Source organism: Mixophyes fleayi, chromosome 4 (assembly GCF_038048845.1).
Source record: "Mixophyes fleayi isolate aMixFle1 chromosome 4, aMixFle1.hap1, whole genome shotgun sequence".
NCBI classification, from domain to species: Eukaryota; Metazoa; Chordata; class Amphibia; order Anura; family Limnodynastidae; genus Mixophyes; species Mixophyes fleayi.
The window spans coordinates 301,582,172-301,602,335 of NC_134405.1; the positions used below are offsets into that span (position 1 = coordinate 301,582,172).

The following is a 20,164-nucleotide window of genomic DNA, read 5'->3' on the forward strand; positions in this document are numbered from 1 at the left end:
TCCTACTTATCTGCTTGTTTGTCATTGAGAAAAATCAGTTATAGTGACCCTCTCTCATCTATATTGCTAGGGTTTTTCAGTATCTATATTTGAAGCATTAATAAATTTGAAAGACGTGGCTCTGGCCGCTGCGGGCTCATTCGGGACTGATGTCACAAGTGACGTACAGCCTGATGTACATTTTGCCCAATGAGACTTAATCAATGAGGCTTAATCAACCTAATTTATTAAGAAAATGTTGCAGAGGCAGCTGCACAATGCCCAGCTACCCGGCAATACTGGCTGGCACTCTTAGGACTATTTTAACCCCTTTGAAAGACAGTATTGGATGCCTCTGCACATGCATGACCTGCCAGTTCACACATGCGTAATGGAACTGGAAGCCCGGACTTCGGTTTTCAGGTTCACTTTCATTGAAATTTTTTTTTGATTTTGCTTTTTAGAAAATGTGGAAAAAAATATTAGAAATAGGAAAAATAGGAAATCCTTCACCACAGAGACCCAGTGATAGCCATCTCGAGTAACAGACACATGTCTGGTGTCTGCTTGTTAATACACCACAGATCCTAAAAGCTTGTTATACCTTTTGCTAGAAAGGACCATATTTGGGGTGACTTCAAGTTTAATGTTTATTCCTTCTAGGAAATTTAATACAGCTAAGCAATACTTTCAATAATCCATGTTTTAGAAGACCTCTGTATAAATTCGTAAGCTGTGGAACTAGCCATATGAAATATGTCAACTATATATACCAGCCTCCTAAAGAACCTAAATGCATTATGTAAGTCCCCAGAGAATCAATATAATATAATTGTGACTGGATCACTTACAAGTAACTTATGGTATAAATTTATTTAAAGGAAATAGCGCAGGGTGCTTATTTATATAATTGTCAATGCACTTATTTTTGATATTGTGTATATTTTAATATAGGAAATCTTTATTTCTGAGACCAGGGGAGAAAATTTGTTTTTTTCTGTTTTAACCTTGCGAAAGGAAACACATTATTTCTGATGTATATATCATCATCATCATCTGATACAATAAGCCTTTGTTTAGAAAGTGTTTTGTATATTTTGGTGAAGGAAATGCCTTGTTTGGAGTTTGCAACTTTTCTTGGGGAATTATTTTCTTTGGAGGAAATGTGTATTCTGCAACTGTTGGAAGAAAGCATCCATGCTAATCTCATGTTGATTAGACCTTTTGATGTGAGTGTCCAATACCCCTTAAGGAAAGGAAGGGGTAATTAGACTTGCTGTCAGATGTCCACTGTGTCCAAAATAAGATGCAGGGAATCACAGAAATGTTTTAGGATATCACAGGTAAGCGTAAATATTGTTAGCTTTGCATTGCATGTAAATCCATGTTTGGGTAAACAAATTACATCCTGATTTTAAAAAAAACCTGTGAGGCTGTCTACAACTGTATAAAAAGAGAGCCCTTGTAAACTAACAAAAATATAATTAATGTTACCAGTTATTAATAAAGGGATTAATGAGAAAACAGTAACCAAAAATTTTTTATTTTTCCCTCCATGAAATATATTTATTAGGATGCTCTTAATGTCTACTGAACATTAAAAGAATATTTTTACAGTTGCTCCTGTTTGCAAATATGTTATGGCATTCATACAAGACTGTCATTCGGACGTGGCTGAGTGCACTTGAGTTTGGCACAAGTTTACTGTAAATTGACTACGGCAAAATGCCCCTTCCCCGTCCTATTAACTCCCTGAAATTGTAGGCTGTGGTGAGTGTTCTTTGCATTTGAAGACGGACTGGACATGGCTGCGTTTACAGGGTTATTGTCTAGTTCTGGGCTAGTGCAGAGTGATTTTCGTATAATATTGAGATACGTGCCTTCATGAATCAGGCCCACCATGTTTCGTGGACTTAATGCCATATCTCTGCTATGTATGTCTGAAGAATTATAATATTTATAGAACCCAGTCCTATAAATGTTTTTGGGCAATGGAAAATAAAATGGTTGTAAAACAGATTAGAATACCAGCACATATCTTTCTTACCGCGATATCACAGAGGAGGTTTTTTTTTGTAAGAATGAAAAAGCAAAGAAAAGGAAAAGTACTGAAATGGTTTTAGAAGTTGCTAATGAATTGCACATACCTTCTAGCCTTCCCCAGGCTGCAGATTATGCAAAAGAATATGTGAGTATGCTACTACAGTTTCTGTGTTTAATTTGAATGTATATTTAATGAGTATTGGGCATTTCTGTCATATTAGACCTAATTTAATAATGTTCTGTCTTAAATAATTCACAAGTCATTTGTCTAAACGTATGCAGGGAATTGTTTGATTTACAGTAAATCTGATTAAATTAGGTGGTGATTGCAGTTTGGGATATGTTAAGAAGTCACTGAAGATTTAACTAAATCTTAGTGTTGGCAGGATTGTGTTTAACAGTGAGTGTAAGCTATAATTTGGAGGGTAGACATTTTTAGACAGACCAGGTAGTTTTGCTTTGATTAACCCTTTCCCACCCACATGTAACACATGTCCAGTTGGGTCTTGTAATTACAACACTCATCTATATAAATGCTTCACAACTGGACACCTTCACTGTCCACATCACTTTATACCTATGCAACTTCAAATTAATTAATTGGCAATAAAAGTTTATTTCATCTCTGGAGTAAAATGTTCTTAATAAATCAATTTCAGGACTAGATCATTTTCTTGTTAGGTGAGAAACCTACCTTACTATGGGCAATGGGCACTACTGAGAAGACACTATTGCTTCCAGTGATCTATAATTTAATGTACTATCTGCAACAAATACACATCATCACTGTTACACTCTACGGGCCTGAGTCATTAAGGCAAAAAAGGAGTAAATGTTCTCTGGGACAAACCATGATACAATGCAAGGGGTGAACATTAGTTTATTATTTGCACATAAGTTAAATACTGGCTGTTTTTCATCTAGCACACAAATACTTGATAGCTTTATTTTTACACTGAAATTTAAAGTTGATCTAGGACATGCCCAACCCCAACTATAACTATGTCTCCACATTTTAAATTGACCTCCCCCTCCAATGCAACATGGTTTTGCCCAGATGCAAAGTTACTCCTTTTTTATGCTTTGCTCTCCTTATTGGCTACATCTACATCTAGACATTCAATACTTGGTAACGTGCCTTCACTGCTAGAAGTTATCAGGAGAAGCAACTGGGGTTTTCCACCCAGACCCAGAGCTAAATGTGGGGGCAATGGTACCTGTACAGACAGGAGTACTAGCAAGAGAATCATAAGATAACTTTTAATCTTCAGACATTTTTTTCTGGTGTGAATTGGTAATAAGGAACAATAAGGCATTACACAACATTCCTTGACAAATATATACTATTTTTATAAGCAAGCAAACAATAATACAGCTATTGAAAATAAAACGCAAACATTTTTTAAATGCATTTTGTTAAAACCTGACAATAATTCATTTATTTGAGATATCCAGAGTAAAAACTATAATACAATTCAAATAAAAAATATGGCATATAACAAAAGCAAAAAATGTACAGTCTACATGGCACAGAGGCAACAGTGGTGTTTATTACCAACAGTGGGCACATAATACTCAAAATGCTGAATTAGATATGAAAGTTACTGCTTCCTAGTTAATTGATATGGTGCATTCTTAGAAATATTGGCTCAGACACAATTGTGAGGAGACAAATGGTAGACTTTAAAGATACCCAGTCACAGGCCGATCCGGCTGCTGAACCATAGTGCCAAGCAGCCACACCTATGTCCAATCTGGCCTCACATATATGTGGCCAAAGTAGACAAAACCATCTGTTTGGCATTGGTACGAGACAGCGGTCATCGTCTGACAGTCTTTAAGGTCACATGCTGTGAGTTGCATCCAATCAGATCTAAAACGGCCTTATTGACTGTCAAAATTGCTGCGTGTATGGGCACCTTTAAAAAATGGAAACAATGACAGAATGGAACAGATAATTATAGAAATATTCATGGATAGGAGGCATATTATCGATAGTATTGAAGGAGCGATAATCCATAATAGTGAGCAAAAGGGATTCACAACATGGTGGACAAGTTGTATTATATATGTACACAGAAAAATTAATAATGGAAGTTGTGTCAATAAATGGAACACCCATGATCAAAACGTAACTTCTCAACCTTTCCAAACTCACATGACACATTTCACCTGAACTAAAGGGTTTTTATACATCAGTTAGTTACTTCAGAACATGTTACTGCAATTGGAAATTAAGTGCTAAGAACAAGTGCAGGATTCATTGCATCCAAAGTAAGGTGGAAATAACTGCAGTCACAGTATAGCTTATCACTCGCTTTCGAAGGCAGCAACCGCCTCAACCAGTAACTGAGTCTCTGTCTGGAATTTATGCGCTGATGCGCAGAGTACGGCACTGATTGATTAATTTGTCTTTGTTCCTCTTACTTACATTTTGATCCAGAGGGTAAGGACAGATTTGGAGTTGGAAAGCGGCACGTTGTTGCTCATCTTTAATTAGTAATGTAAAAATATGTGTAAGCTACAATCAAAAGCAGAGAGATTCCCATCCTTTGCACATTGGAGGTCCTCCCGACAAACCCCCTCCTCCCCCAGGGGCAGGATGGGCTGGAGGTCAGGGGGACATCTGCCCCCGGGCCGGTCCCCTAGTGGGCTACTTTGGACTGTGTCACTGGGCCACCTGGACCCCCCCCCCCCCTTTAATCATATTAAATGTATGTTTTAGGTATGTCCAATAAAGACGGGAGCACAAAAATTAGACAGGATTCATATTGGTCATCCTTCAATATATTCATGTGATGGTTTTGTAATGACCTCTGTTTTGATAAAGTAAATATTTATCCATACTATCAACTGCCCAAATTATACTGTTAGGACTGGACATTAAAAAATGCTGATTGTTAATTTGTGCTGTATACCCCTTATGCCTTTTTTTATTTATATGCCTCAAGTGAAATCTGACTAATAAAAACATGTTTTAAAAAAAAAAAATGCTATACTGCTCCATGAAGAGTGTGGCTATAGACATGGACCTAGGATGCCAATGTGGTAAACACAGCCCTTCATAAATGTATCACTAAAGGATATACTGATGTTCACCAGAACAGCTGTCCATGAGCAGTTGTCTCCTCTCTTATGATTTTATCAGAAATAATACAATCCAAGAATAAGTGCAAATGACCAGTTCATAGAAGTCAATCAGCAACTATATTTGATTAGTCTAAAGCAAGTTAGATCAATGAATGGAAATGTTACTTGTATGATATGAGCTATTACAGATTGGATCTTTTACACCTATTTTATTAAATAACACCCATTTCATGTCTGAAAAAAAGATACATTTCCATGTTGATACCTAACACACTGGGCCTGATTCATTAAGGAAAGTAAAGCAAAAAAATGAGTAACTTTTCACATGCACAAAACCATGTTGCATTGGAGGGGGAGATAAATTTAAAATGTGGGGACAGATTTATAATTGGGGTAGGATATGTCTTAGATCAACTTCAAATGTCAGTGTAAAAACATATCTATCAAGTATGTGTCCTGCATGAAAAAACAGCCAGTATTTTTTTCTTGTGTGCAAAATAATAAAATTATTTGCACCCCTAGCATTGTAACATGCTTTTGTCCAAGAGCAAACTCATTTTTTGCCTTACTTTCCTTATTGAATCAGGCCCAGTCTTTAGATGTACGCATTCTACCTCTGCATCCTCATGATTGAAAATGCACGCTATTCGAATTTCCCGTCTGTATCTGTTGCGATCTTGTTTTACTGCTCCGTTGAATCTTAACAAAGCAAATTATTATGGCTACACATAGTAATAATATTACAATGCATACCACGACAGTCAAGAGAGATGTGTGGCACTCAAAGAATGAATGATTGACATCATTAACCAACTTACCCTTAACCAAAATAGGAGAGTCGCATATGTATCCATCTGGCCACTGCTGAATTGTTAAACCAGTTTCTGCGATTTCCTTAATCTCATGTACAAAAGAACAAGAACATGTGTATGGAATGTTATCACCTTTAAAACTGTTCAGATGTTTAAAGTATTGTAACTGACCTCTTTGCAGTGTCTTAATTGGATTCCCATCTACAGCTAGGACCTGTAGAAGAGGGAGATTGCCCATTGTGGAAAGAGTCGAGAACATATTGTAAGACAAATAAAGCTCTTTCAGTTTGTGCAATGATATATTTAGAAATTCAATCTTGTTATGGCTTAAATCTAACACTTCACAATTTTGTGGCAGATTGCTATTCACGTGTTCCAAACCTGTGTAAGATAGATTTAAGTGACTTAAAGATGGCTGCCATACACATGAAGAGTTGGACATGTTAAAGAAACTATTCTGACTTAAATCTAAGTGTATCAATAGATAGTAATTGCTGAACGTTTGGCACACTGCTTCATAGTTAACCAAATTGTTGTTTCTGAGTTTTAACATTTTGAGACTGGGAAAAGAACCATTACAAAATGAAGAGGTGATGGTCTCATCTTGAAGAAGGTTCTCCGATAGGTCGAGAGATGACAAAGCTTGAAAATGAAGACTGACGTTACAGGGAATATTCCTTAATTGAGACCTCATCACAGTTAATTCCTCCAGGTTAGACATCCAGTTGGGAAACTCACTGAAGGCAGAATCTCTCGGGATTAATGGGTGTGAAGACACACGGATGAACTGTAGAGATGATATACGAGGAGGTAATCCACTCATGTTAGACCTGATGGGTTTGCCGACAAAGGTCGTGTTTTCAAATGCAAGGAGTTTGATTGGAATCTTGTACACCCAGTTTATAAATATAGACAAAAATTCCTCAGACAACACTAGGTTTACAAAAGTTATCTTGGTCACTGGAACACGGACCATGCCCAGAACCTGCTCCATCTCTATATTGAATGTCATAAAATCTTCTGTGTTAATGAAACTTCCTCCGTTAAATTCAAAACTGGAAGCCTGAATGCATGAAATGATACGCATGATATTGGCAAGGTCAAGATGTGAGCAGGAACATTGTTTAAGGTGCATATTGTACAAACAATCCCCATCGGCCTTTGTCATCTTCTGAACAAACAGAAGAAGAATAACAAAAGATTGGCTGATCTTCATTTTCATATCTGGAGTTAAAAGCAACATAAAAATAACATTAACATTTTAAGATGTGTTATAATTAAAACTTATTTTATGCTGAAACATATGAAAAACGTAATATAGAAGCAATGTTTGTATGTCTCTTGTTTATAGTATTAATAACACAATGCCAACAGAAACTTATTTCATCTTGAAGTCAGCTTGATCATTCTAGGCTAGTTTTTAGAATAATTGGGACACTAGGTGGCACTGTATGTTGTATTGTATTGCATCTCAGCAAGTAATACAGCAATTCTCACCCATATGAATTTGGAGCAATTTTAATTCATCCAGTTTCTGTTGCTGTTAGTCAATGTTCAATGTTGTATGAACTTTATGTATAAACTTATATAGGGAATGCTCAGGTTCATACTATACAATTATTCAAATTCATCTTTAATATTTCCTGTTCCCTTTCCATGATTAAGACCATCTCTAAATCATTATCATATTCCATAGATGGATCATAACCTAATTTTCGATAGGTAAATTCTTCTAATTTCAATATTACTTCACATAATTCTTTTGTTTCAAAATTACAACTGTTCCATGTTCTTCCTCTGGTCAAGTTATTTTCTTATTATCATGACATTCATTTCCATTTTAGTTAAATTATGATGGGTTTTTTTTTCAGTTTGTCTTTGTTCTAATGTAACTGAGTTTTGGAAAGTTATATGTTGACAATTTAGGAGGCATCATTAGAATGAGTTTTAGCTTCTTTAAATATTGTTTTTTCAAACATAATTGGTGCATAGACCTGTTAATGCCACTTTAATTTACTTTCAATAATTTGTAGAGGAAAACCTCAGATCTGTTTTCAATGCATTCATTTCAGATGGTTTCAAAATATAATTGCTGAGAATAACAATCCCTTGTCTTGTTATTTGTATCAATGGAATCACTTCTTGGTCTTCTTGTATCTTGTACTGTGTCATATCTTCTCTCTGTAACTTATGTCTGGAATAATTTGCCTTCAATTCTTGTGTATTGTTTCACTATTAGGTCTTTGTGGTGATTGTGTTTTTTTAAAATACATATTGGGCCTGATTCATTAAGTAAAGCAAAAAAATGAGTAACTTTTCACACTGGCAAAACCATGTTGCATTGGAGGGGGAGATAAAGTTAAAATGTGGGGACAGATTTATAATTGGGGTAGGGCATGTCCTAGATCAACTTAAAATACCAGTGTAAAACTAAAGCTATCAAGTCTTTGTGTGCTTCATGAAAAAACAGCCAGTATTTTCCCTATGTGCAAAATAATAAACTAATTTGCACCCCTTGCATTGTAACATGGTTTTGTCCAGAAAACGTACTCATTATTTTGCCTTACTTTCATTAATGAACCAGGCCCGTTGACTGTATTTGATGTGTCCTTTTGTGTTGATATATAACTATCTCCCTCGTTTGTGTGTATTTTCTGTGGTGTTTCCTTGTGTCTCCATTCTTATGATGTGTCCTATGTTTCACCATTCCCATTATCTGTGATTTATCTGTAAAACATTATATAACGAACCAGCAGAGTCCCTGGAAAAGGAGCTGAATCTACTAGTGGTGTTAGACATAAAAATATACATGGTAGTTGTTATTGTATAATTGTGAAAGTGTGCAGAGTATGATGTGATTCTATGCAGTGTTTCCCACATCTAACAGTGCAGGTTTTCCAGGTCACAAATGAAATAATTATAGCTCCTGTGTATCTGTTACAATGTGTCAGTCAGTAATGACTACACCTGTGCTCTAACAAGGAGATATGGAAATCATCCACCGTTAGGGTTCCCTGAGAACTGAATTTGGGAAACATTGGTTCAATGAGTATCACAGTAAAATCATGACACTGAGATCATTCTCTCAGCTCAAGTTATTGCTCAAATTTCCATGCACTGAAAACTAAACTGTTCCGTTGGCAAGGGTAACTTGAAAAACTTGCTTGGTTTCAATAATACTTAGCATTTATTCAGATGATCCTGCCAGACTCCTTACCTCTTCTGATGGTCACATAATTTTTTCAGGTCATCTTTTATTTATTTATTATTATTGTTGTTTATTTATATAGAACCCCCATATTAAGCAGTGCTGTACAGAGAATATGTAATCATTTATACCAGTCCCTGCCCCATTGAAGCACACACATGCACATGCTAGAGTCAATTTTGGTCAGGAGCCAATTAACCTACCAGCAGGTTTTTGCACTCTGGGACGAAAGCCACAAAAACACGGGGGGTGAAAATTCAAACTCCAGACAGAAGGGCACTGGTTGGAATCCAACCTATGGCTCAGCGCTATGAGGCAGAAATCCTTAGGCATCATTTGTTCTGTAAATATTTGTTTTGCACAAAGAAGTGGCTCAAACTTTCTTGGATCTTTCCCTAGTATTGTGACATTTGCAATTGTGTACTCGTACATGCACATGTGTGTGGCATCTGTCATGACCACTTCAATGTTTTCTTCAAGCTCCGGAGCAGGAGACAGCCCTAGAAGCTTCCTGAATTCATTGTTCCTGTGATGTAATGATGTCATACACACAGGTATTTCTGATCACCAAGTGCCTACTCTAAGTACCTCTTCCTACTGTCACTGTGAGGAGCACTGCTACATAGTTTAATTAAAAAGGGAATGTTTAGGGGTACTGTGGGGAAAGATAGTGGCCATTTTTAAAAGCAATTTATTGTATTTTAGTCTTGGAGCTCCAAATTACAGAATAATACAATGCAATGCTATTTACTGTGTTTTTCTAAAATTACTATATAAAGCAGCAAACATAAATATCTGCCTAACTACAGTTTAGATAGATAGATGCTCTATTGATTAAAACAAAAAAATGATCTGTTTACAAGTGAATGGAAAGTAGATATTAAAATAGTTTTCCCTGTAAGTAAACAAACAAGATGAGTTAAATATTTAGAATCCAGAGAAACAAAGACCATAGAAAAATGCACTTTCGTATAAAGGAGTAGGACAGCGTAACTTACTTTTCAGTCAAAGACATAAAGATTCTGGTTGTGTTGTCAAATTCTCTTCATTTCCATTTCCCTGCGTTTTGCTTCTGAAAGGAAGCCAGTTAATTTTCTGTCTCTCCGCCTTCCCATAAAAGTTTAGCAAAGGAAAAAAAAAGGTGCTGGTAAAAATAACAGTGAAGACAGACTTCCTTTTGAGAATTTCTTACTACATAACAACATTGCAGGAATCGTTCTAAGCCTGCAGTGTATTTGTCAAATCCAAGAAAATGAGTTTTGCTTAAGGCAGGGCTAACACTTACAGATGCAGGTTTTTATGTTATTTCTGGACAGCTGGGTTGGCTACTTTTAAACTATTAATTGTAGTATTTTAGACAATTATAGAAAGAAGAAACTGACCAATGATTAAAGGTGAAGAAAAGATAAAGATTTTACAGAATGAAAAGAGACACAAATATACTGGACCACAAAGAAAGGGGTAGATGGCTTCTTGCTGTCACTATTTGTTGTCTCATGCCAACTGCAGGCAAGAATTTGTTTCAACAACACACTAGTTAAGAAGAAGGGGGGACGTAAGAGAGGACGGGACTGAGTCAGTGTAAAGGAGGGGACTACTGTGGAATTTTATTTATCTGGTGTACAAAAGAGAACACGTTGCTTATATGAGGTAGTCCATTAAAATGCATTTTTTATTAATATTATATAATGCTGCAAGTGGGAGTGGCCTATTCAGTGAGTATTTATGCACAGACAGATGGATAATAAGATCACAAAGTTATAGATTCAATCTGCGATCTATGATCACCGAGTGCTAGTGTCCACCCTCATGCATTGTGGCAAGAAAATTAACTTTTTTTTTTTTTAATTACTTTTATTAACGTACTGTGCAATATTGCAATAGAAGTTAAACTACAGGTTAGACGTACATAATCCTCACTCCCTATATAAAATCGGACTAGTACAATGTACGGACAAATATACATGTTCTTGTTATTCAGCATTTTATAAAACTTGTATAATGCGACCGTGTAAGTCCCCCACTAACTGTCTATCAGTTGTCACCAAGCTATCAGAAGTATATAAAACTAAGTACGCTTGCTTACAATTGAACTTGTGGGTCATTCCCCACTTTTCCTGGTTCATACCAGCTAGTATGTTGGAAACACTTCACAATGTGTTCCTCGGTGGGACTTAACATAACTCTCCCATGTTTCAACTTTTGTCTCCTCTTGCATAGTAGCCCCCATCCAATCTATTCTGAATATAAAGGTTTGTTTTGCCTTAAAGTAGGGTTATAGAAGGACAATCTCTGTGGAGCCAAAGATGGAAAATTGTCTTTTTAGCAGGGACGCTTATCACTAGTAACGGGCGTTGTCCGGGCCTTGAGATTCTTTGTCCATGAAGAAGTATCCCCAAAATGCCCATTCTGGGTTAAAGGGTACATAATTCTTCAAGTAAGTATTGTTTGATTAATAACCAGAAGCTTCTAATTATTGGACATTCCCATAGACTGTAAATGAGATCTGCTAAAGGGCATCACAGTAAAGACAGTTAGACAATAAGGCCATTGTAAATGTTTATGTGGGAGCACATTATGAGATATGTTCAGGAACATCAATTAATATCTAAAGTAAGATTTTATTTGATAAATATGGAAAACAAGCATTTTGGTATTGTAGATCTGTGTGAACGTCATAAGCGATTACCTCCTGTAGGTGCATTATAATGTATAGATATAGCTTTACGCTTAGGTGGCATTTATTGGAAGCGCTGATCAATTGGGTTTTTGCCAGTCTCATAAAACACCCTAACAACATTACTGACCTAATATTGCACTTGTAAAAATGCTATAGGAGATGTCCATATTTCATTTTTTTCATACAACTCCCTGAAAGGATAATGTTTGTTTTCTGTTTTATTCATAAACTGCAAGATTGAGCTTATCTCCCTAATTTTCAATATGGTAAAGGGACAGACTGCTATGCCATTTTGAAATTCTGGATTAATGTGAGAAATACTGATTTGTGCATTTGGACATAACTTGTCACAACACATGCCATACCCTTCTTGTGTTCCATAGTAATGAATTATCTTTAATTACTTGAGGCATATAACGGTCATGTTGATGTAAAAAGGATGATCTTCCCAATGCCGCTTTTTACCATTACTTGCAACTAAGACATGCCGTTAACTCTCTATTCAGCGACTCCCCACTGCTAATCTCTGTCTCCCCCTTAAGACACTATTGCTATCTGTGGGTAATAGGAACTTAATATCCACTTTGTATTCTAACATTAATTTTCACTTAGCTTCAGATGGACTACAGTATCTTAAATCCAGATGAGAGGGTAACTTGGGCCCGTATCTCTGATATTATTATTATTATTATTATTATTAATTTTTATTTACAAGGCGCCACAAGGCGTCCGCAGCGCCGTACAGAGACATATTCCAATACAATGGGAGACAGCACAGTACAGTAAACAGTAAGCACAGCAACTCAGTAAGCTCAATGCACAGCAAGAGAGGGCGGGGAAGGGGGAGGGAGGATCCGCAAACGACGGTGCCCAAGAAGGAGGGCGCGGAAGACAGGGAGACCCCCAGGGGGAGGAGGGAGCGAGAGTGGACGTGGGGTGGAGGACCCTCGAGGAGGAGGGCTAAGTAGCTGGAGAGCAGAGTTAGAAGTGGTGGAAACAGGAGGAGAGATGGCCCTGCTCAGAGGAGCGTACAATCTAAGGGGAGGGGTGGACAGACAGAGAGACGCAGGGGAGAGAGGGAGAGTAGGGGGACGGAGGCAGAAGATAAGGTAGGAAGTTAAGTGGGAGACAGAAAGGCTTTAAGAAAAAAGTGGGTTTTTAGGGCCCGTTTGAAACTGGACAGATTAGGGGAAGTTCTGATGGAGGGAGGGAGCTTGTTCCAGTGGAGGGGGGCAGCATGGGTGAAGTATTGGATACGCGTGCGGGAGGAGGTTATAAGGGGGGAAGAGAGGCGATGGTCAGAGGCAGAATGGTGAGGGCGGGATGGAGCATGAATAGAGAGAGGGTGGAGATGTAGGGTGCAGTGCCTTGTAGGTGAGTGTGACGAGCTTAAAGAGGATTCTGAAGGGGAATGGGAGCCAGTGAAGGGCTAGGTAGAGGGGGGAGACAGAAGAGGAGCGGCAGCGTTAAGAACAGATCGCAGGGGATCAAGATGAGAGTGGGGGAGGCAGTGAGGAGGAGGTTGCAGTAGTCCAGGCGGGAGATGATCAGAGAGTGGATAAGGCATTTGGTGGCATCTTGGGAGAAGAAGGGCCGGATGCGAGCAATGTTACGCAGCTGGAAGCGGCAGGATTTAGCAAGAGAGAGGATGTGGGGGCCAAAGGAGAGAGAGGAGTCAAGGATGACACCAAGGCAGCGAAGTTGGGGGACAGGGGAGATAGAGGTGTTGTCGACAGTGATGGAGAGGTCAAAAGGGGATGAGGTATGAGAGGGAGGAAAAACTATGAGCTCAGTTTTGGCAAGGTTAAGGGAGGGGGGGGAGGGGGCCAGGAGAGTGCTGAAGGTGGCGAAGAGGCGGCAGGGGTTAGAGGACTGGGAAGAGATGAGGGATTTAAAGAAAGATTGTTTAGCGAATGAGAGGGCAGAGCTGTAGGATGAAAGAATGAATTTAAAGTGGAGGAAGTCAGCCAGGGAGTGGGATTTTCTCCAGTGACGTTTGGCAGTACGGGAGCATTTTTGGAGGAAGCGGGTATATTTGGAGTGCCAGGGTTGGGGTTTGGAGCAGCGGGGGTGGACGGAGTGGGTAGGGGCGACCGCGTAAGGAATGATAAGGAACTGATAAGGAATGGAACTAGAGCCTTAAAAGTATAAGAGATGCAACATCGTGCTTACGGTTCCACCAAATACATGTATATATACTTCATAAGGTAGATCACATGCCGGTTTACCTATTTAAACTGGGAAGCAGAAATAACTCGAATTACCTGAAAGGTGCTACCATTGTGAGCACATTTTGGCACATGTTGTGGAAGTGTCAGGTGGTAAACAGATTCTGGGTTGCGGTGGGGGAGTGCATGTGCGACACGATTGTTGCAGCCCCTCCACTTAACTCTTGCCCATTGTAGACTGAGGTCATGATCCCTTGAGAGACAGGTTTTGTGAGGAATTAGGAGCATAGCCATCAACTTTATGGACCCAAACTGTGAGATTTTATTCATGATGACCAATGATGAGGAGGGATTGGCAATGCAAAGGACGAAACTGTCTGTAAATGCTGAAAGTTTTATTTCTTGCCATTCTACCATAATGTCTCAAACAAGTGGTCCATAATTGAAGAATTCTAAAGAGTGGGTCAATCATTAAATTAAATAGAAGGGGTGATAAGGGATGCCTTGCCTCATCCCTCTGATCATGGTTATTTCCTCACCTTTGATATTATTAATGAATAAAGAAGTATGGGGGCTTAAGAAAAATACTGAATCAAATTGCAAAAGGCTAAGAATTTTAAACATGTGGGATAACAAGACTGTATTAGAGGCTTTATTTGCATTTACAGATACTACCACCGCTACTTCAGCCTTTAACGCTTTCTCTGAATACCTGTTACAATTCCCAACTGGTCATCTGAAAGCAGACAAGGTAGCATAGACTGTAGTCTGCTGGCAACAATCATTGTTAGAGTCTTCATGTCTAGATTAAGAAGGGTTTTGGACAAATAAGAGTAAAATTGTGTGCACCTCAATGAAGAAGGGAAATAGGGGGTGGTCTTTGTGGGTTGTTTGATATAGTTCTAGCAGGAGTTATGTTATACTGCAGAATGTAGTCTCCTGTGAGACCACTCGACCCGGGGATTTTGCACCATTTTAAACTTGAGACTGACTGAGCGACTTCCTTCAATGTAATATCTTTGCCCAAAAATTCCTGTTGAGCTAAAGTTAAATTTGAAAAGATTGGTTTCATTTAGAGCGATACTCGTCTATTGGGTGATCTTCATATATAGTATAGTTCAAAATGTGTCATATCTTTGGACCTTGTGCTAAGGCTATGGGAGGTAAGGTCTTTGATCCTGATATAAAATTTTTCGGTCTAGCTGCCTCTGACATTTTGGCCAGCAGTGTACCTGTTTTATTCCCCCACCTATAAAATTTGTATTTTAAGAAATCTTAATTTTGTTTTGCTTGTACAGCAAGCATCTGCATTGTTTATATGTTTTCAGGAATTCTTCACCAGGTTGGTCAATATACAATTTGCAGATCCCGATATCTGGCCTTGGATTCTATTTTTTGTTTTGAGACATAGTTTATGATATGATCCCCCATGACCGCCTTTGACGTCGCCCAGAAAAGTCCTGTGGTCGATATTCTCATTGATGAAATCCATCCATTGCACATTCAAAAAGAACTTAAAATCACCACAGGTTGAAAGATGGAAAACACCAAGGTGAATCTGATACAGGTTAGGGGTGCCGTCTCCTGGGGTAAATGGCTGCACTTTACATGCAGCAGTCAAGTAAAGCACACTAGTCCAGTGCCTCAGAATAAGTAGTCACAGCTAGTTTTATTTTGCAGCATAAAAATAAACAAAACAGAACATAAATCCCAGCCTGTCTGACTCTAACTAACACAATAAAATAAAAAGTTTCATCTCTAATGTGAAAGGACCTAATTTCCCACACATACAAAAAAAAATTGGTAACAAATTGCAGTGTCACTCAGCAGGTTTCTGACCTGTTCCCCAGGTAGTGAGAGAATGAGGAAACAGCTTTTTAACAGCACCTTATAGATACAAATCCTGATTAGTCAGCAACTGACTGGCAGGTTATAATACCCAAAATGGACCTTATGAATGGAGCCCGCCATCAGCTCTCCATTCACAACTCCAGGGACTTGTACCCCGACTGACTGTAGCATGGCTGCTGTATGGAAACTTACTTTCCAACCATACACACGCTCCCTGGGGTTTTAAAACACATAAGAAAGAAATCTGGGAAATACATATCTGCCCTCAACAATTTCCCCGCTGCTTCTGCCACAAGGGACATGGTCAGAGTCATGAAGTTCTGTGGTATGAATTTGTAAAACGGTTTCTGCTCAATGAAGAAATAATAAATCCTTGATAGTTAGTATGCACAGTTGAGTGGAAGGAAAATGATCTGTCAGTCGGGTTGATTAATCGTCATAGATCAGTAAGTTGGTGATTCGTTTTTTATAATGTGAATTGGTTTCCACACTTGGGAATGTGGATTCTGAGCAGGCTGTCCAGCAGAAGTTCATCCACTGTGTTGAAATCCTCACCATTACAGATTGTAAGAGTGTAATCACTCTACAAGCAAGAATTTTGTGTCACGCTAGCTGTGAGAATAGACCCACCCTCTAGTATTGGCACAGCTAGTCCAGATGGCGCAGAGTCTAAACGTATTCCTGGTCTTCACCAGGGACCCCTGCAAGGAGGTTTGGAATTTGCGGCAGAGACACGCAGGTTGCGGCCCTCCCATGTAGCCACCAGAGAGGTGGAGAGGTGAAGCAAAGTCGGATTATCTGGGTCAGAACCGTGCAGGAAGATAAGTACTGGAGGAGCAGGCAGAGACAGAGTCAGGAAGTACCAAGGTTAAACCAGGAGATCCAAAATATACCAGGAGGAGATTGCAGGGGCAGAGTAGGAAAGCCGGGTCAAAAGCCAAAAGACGATCAGGATGCAGGAATGCAGTCGAAGTGATGGAGCAAAGGATTACCTTGATACTCTGGCACCAGAATGGCGCCAAAGCCTCCTTTAAATAAAGAGAGTTAGTCTCTCATTGGTGGAAGCGGGATCGGCGGTCAGAATCAGCTGACAGGAAGCAGAGCAGAGCGTCCTGTTGCCTAGCAACTAGGATGCTGAGAGCCCATGCATGCGCTGGCGGATGCGATCGAGTTAGACAGAAAGGCACCCGTCCCCGGCACTTCCTGACAGTGCGGGGACGGCGCCTGATAGTTGGGAAATATTGTTAAAAAATCCTGGATCGTTTGTGCATAAATATTGACCAAAGTATATTTTGTATGCATAACGGTAATCTCCAGAATAATAAAACACCCCTCAAGGTCTATTGTGATGTCTCCTACTGTGTAGTGTAGGCTTTTGTATAGTAAAATGGCCACACTTCAGATTATTTATCTTTAAACAAATCACATACACAAAAAGTATACTTTTCCGTCTCTATTCACAGACTGGGCCCACATTCACTGATTTTGTCGAAAAATGCATGTGAACCTTTCCATTTAGTACCTTCTTTAGCACCAATTACTTTAAGGTTCCCCCTTGGGATCCTTTCACATACACCACTTTTTCTTCAGTCTTTTCTTTATAGTAGACATATGGACATTGTGATAAGAGCAGGGTGCTGGGCATGATGAAAAATAAATGTTAAGCCTACTTGGCATCCACTATCATCAGTAATTGCTATACTGTATTGTCCATGCAAATTATTCTACCTCTGTTGAGCCGCTCTGTCAGTCTCTACATTTGTTGCCTATTTCTCACTGAATCCAATAAAAAATAGTTCTAACAACATACAAGGTCATCAACAAAGCTGCACCAACATACATCTTCTCATCCAACTACACACCTCCGTTCTGCACAAGATCTGCGTCACTTATCCACTCTTATTACATGCTCCTGTTCCCTCCCTCACACAATAAGACTTTTCTCTAGGCTTCAAACCTTCAAGCATTATCTGAAAACCCAGCTCTTCAGGCAAGCTTATAAAATTCCTCAATCACCCTCTTAACCTTCCTAGGTTACCCTATTACCACCCTTTACACAGTTAACACAAGATATCAACCCTTTGACCAACATTGCTGTGTGACTTGATCATATAGTCCACTAAGCACTTTTTTACCTTTGCATTCTGGCTGGACCAATATGCAATATGAAGCACTTAACCTCATGTATCTAACTCCCTTTGTCCTATAGATTGTAAACTTACAACCAGGGTCCTCTAAACTCTGTCTGTGTGTATTATCAAGTATTGTTTTATACTGTGTTTGTTCCCAATTGTAAAGTGCTACGGAATTTGCTAGTGTTATATAAATAAATGTTGATATAGTATAGTATAGTATAGATGTAAATGCATTGTTTACGCTAATATTAAGAGTTGTCAGTGGGGTTCTTTATGGAATGGACAAGGGGTATACCCATCCACGGGAAGGGATTTTGCTCAGGAAATCAATGCCACAATCCCAGATCTGATGAGGGGGAAACTCAGTAGCTAATGGTTTGGTAAACACAGCAAAAAATAGGAGGAAGAAGAAATAGGTCCAATTCTGTAGAAGAAACAGGCAGTTTTAAAGGAAGTACTACCCTTTGTAAACAGCGAGAATGGCAGTTAGGGCCTCAAAACAATTTGGGCACTGTGCCAGTCGAGTACAGGAGAGTCGGGGTGCCAAAAGGGAAGGGGGAGCGAGTACTAATTACCCGGGCATGCCAGGGGGCCTGGGGCCCGTATTACAGACCAGTGCCATTATTTTTTTTTTATTCATAATTTTCCCACTTTTTTTTTTACAATGCTGTCTCCAGGGGTTGGGGTGGGAGGGTGCCGGTGGCTGCCGTGTGCAGAAAGGGGGGGCTGGAAGCCAGTGATCAGGCAGGGACGGGGCTTGTACTTGCTGGCCGAGTGCTCGGCTTGCAAGGTGTTCCCAGCCTTTAGCACACCTAGGTAAAGTCTAAAGGGTTGTGAAATGCTAGTACTACTACCGTGGCCAAAGCTACTGTCAGCAGAAACCATAGAAACATTATAGGGGGGATATTTGAGATTTGCCACGTTTAAACTATCACAAAGTTCAAGGAAGCCTAATTATATATAAAACCTGGGCTTGTAGACATTTTCTTATCGTATCCCCCAAAATCAGTAGAAAATCATGGAAATTTTGTTATTACATCAGATGGAAATCAATAGCTGCTCTGCCTAGCACTTACACTAGACATACTGAGGGACAATCACAATAGTTTCTCATTTGTCACTAACATGAAGAGTTGTATATATGTCCCACCCAGTGACACATAGGACAGTAATTGCTCTGTGATACAAGTAATTAACTCCCAACTGTTGTTCATGGTGGAATTATGCTGAGGGTCCTGTGGAATGACAGACATGTAACCTGGTGGGCAGAGAGAGGGTGCATCCCGAGGCCAGGTCCTGGGGACCCACATAACAGGATGGGAGGATCCAGGGGAGGAGAGAGATTCCCGGATCCCGCCCGCAGATCACACACAGGAACATGGCCTCTAATATCCCTGATTACAACATTATTCCTCCTTTATATACAGTATGATCTATACTCTGATTATACATTATTACCTCCAGGGGTACCGAGAGACAGCAAGTACTAATTATTGGGGAGAAGGCCTGCATTGGATCCCTTTTAATTTATTCATTTTTCTGCGCTTTTAATTTTTGGGGGAACTTGGGGAGGTTGCGATCGAGTCAGTGGTGTTCTTGTGCAATGTCCGGCTTCTGTTTTTTTTGTTTAAATTTGCATCTGGTCGTCCTAACACAGAGCTTGCATGATGAAATCAGCATCATCTCGTGGGACTGTCTGTAAGAATAGTGTATTGGCAGCTGATGCTTTTGTCTTACCCAGAAGGTGAGAAAAATGTAATTTAAAAATGTTTGACTACTGTGAGGCATAATATGAACTGGGGTACCATGTGTGGTATAATATGAATTGGGGGCACTACAGTGTGGCATAATATGAACTGGTGGCACTACTGTGTGGTATAATATGAATTGGGGGCACTACTGTGAGGCATAATATGGGGTTGGGGTGGAATGCTCCACGCTATACATCGAGAAGGGGGAGTTTTCATTTGCACAGGTAAACACAGTTTCTGATTGCAGCCCTTCCTCTCCCAGGAGGCTGCCAAAACCATCATCCATGCTCTCATTATTTCCCGTCTCGATTACTGCAACCTTCTCCTCATTGGCCTCCCCCACTCCCATCTCGCCCCCCTACGCTCTGTACTTAACGCTGCTGCGAGACTTATTTTTCTCTCACGCCGCTCTTCCTCTGCCTCCCCTCTCCTCCTTGCCCTCCACTG

At 39.4% G+C, this 20,164-nt stretch overlaps 1 protein-coding gene across 1 annotated transcript in view; it reads right to left on the minus strand.

Annotated features, from left to right (window-relative positions):
• Positions 1-3,271: 3,271 nt before the first annotated feature.
• Positions 3,272-20,164, minus strand: part of CD14 (CD14 molecule) — a 35,344-nt gene continuing 18,451 nt past the window's right edge. Inside the window, exon 2 of the mRNA XM_075209900.1 lies at positions 3,272-7,148. Within this exon, the coding sequence (XP_075066001.1) occupies positions 5,737-7,146 (1,410 nt within the window). The 5' untranslated portion in view covers positions 7,147-7,148 and the 3' untranslated portion in view covers positions 3,272-5,736. The remainder of the gene's footprint in view (positions 7,149-20,164) is intronic.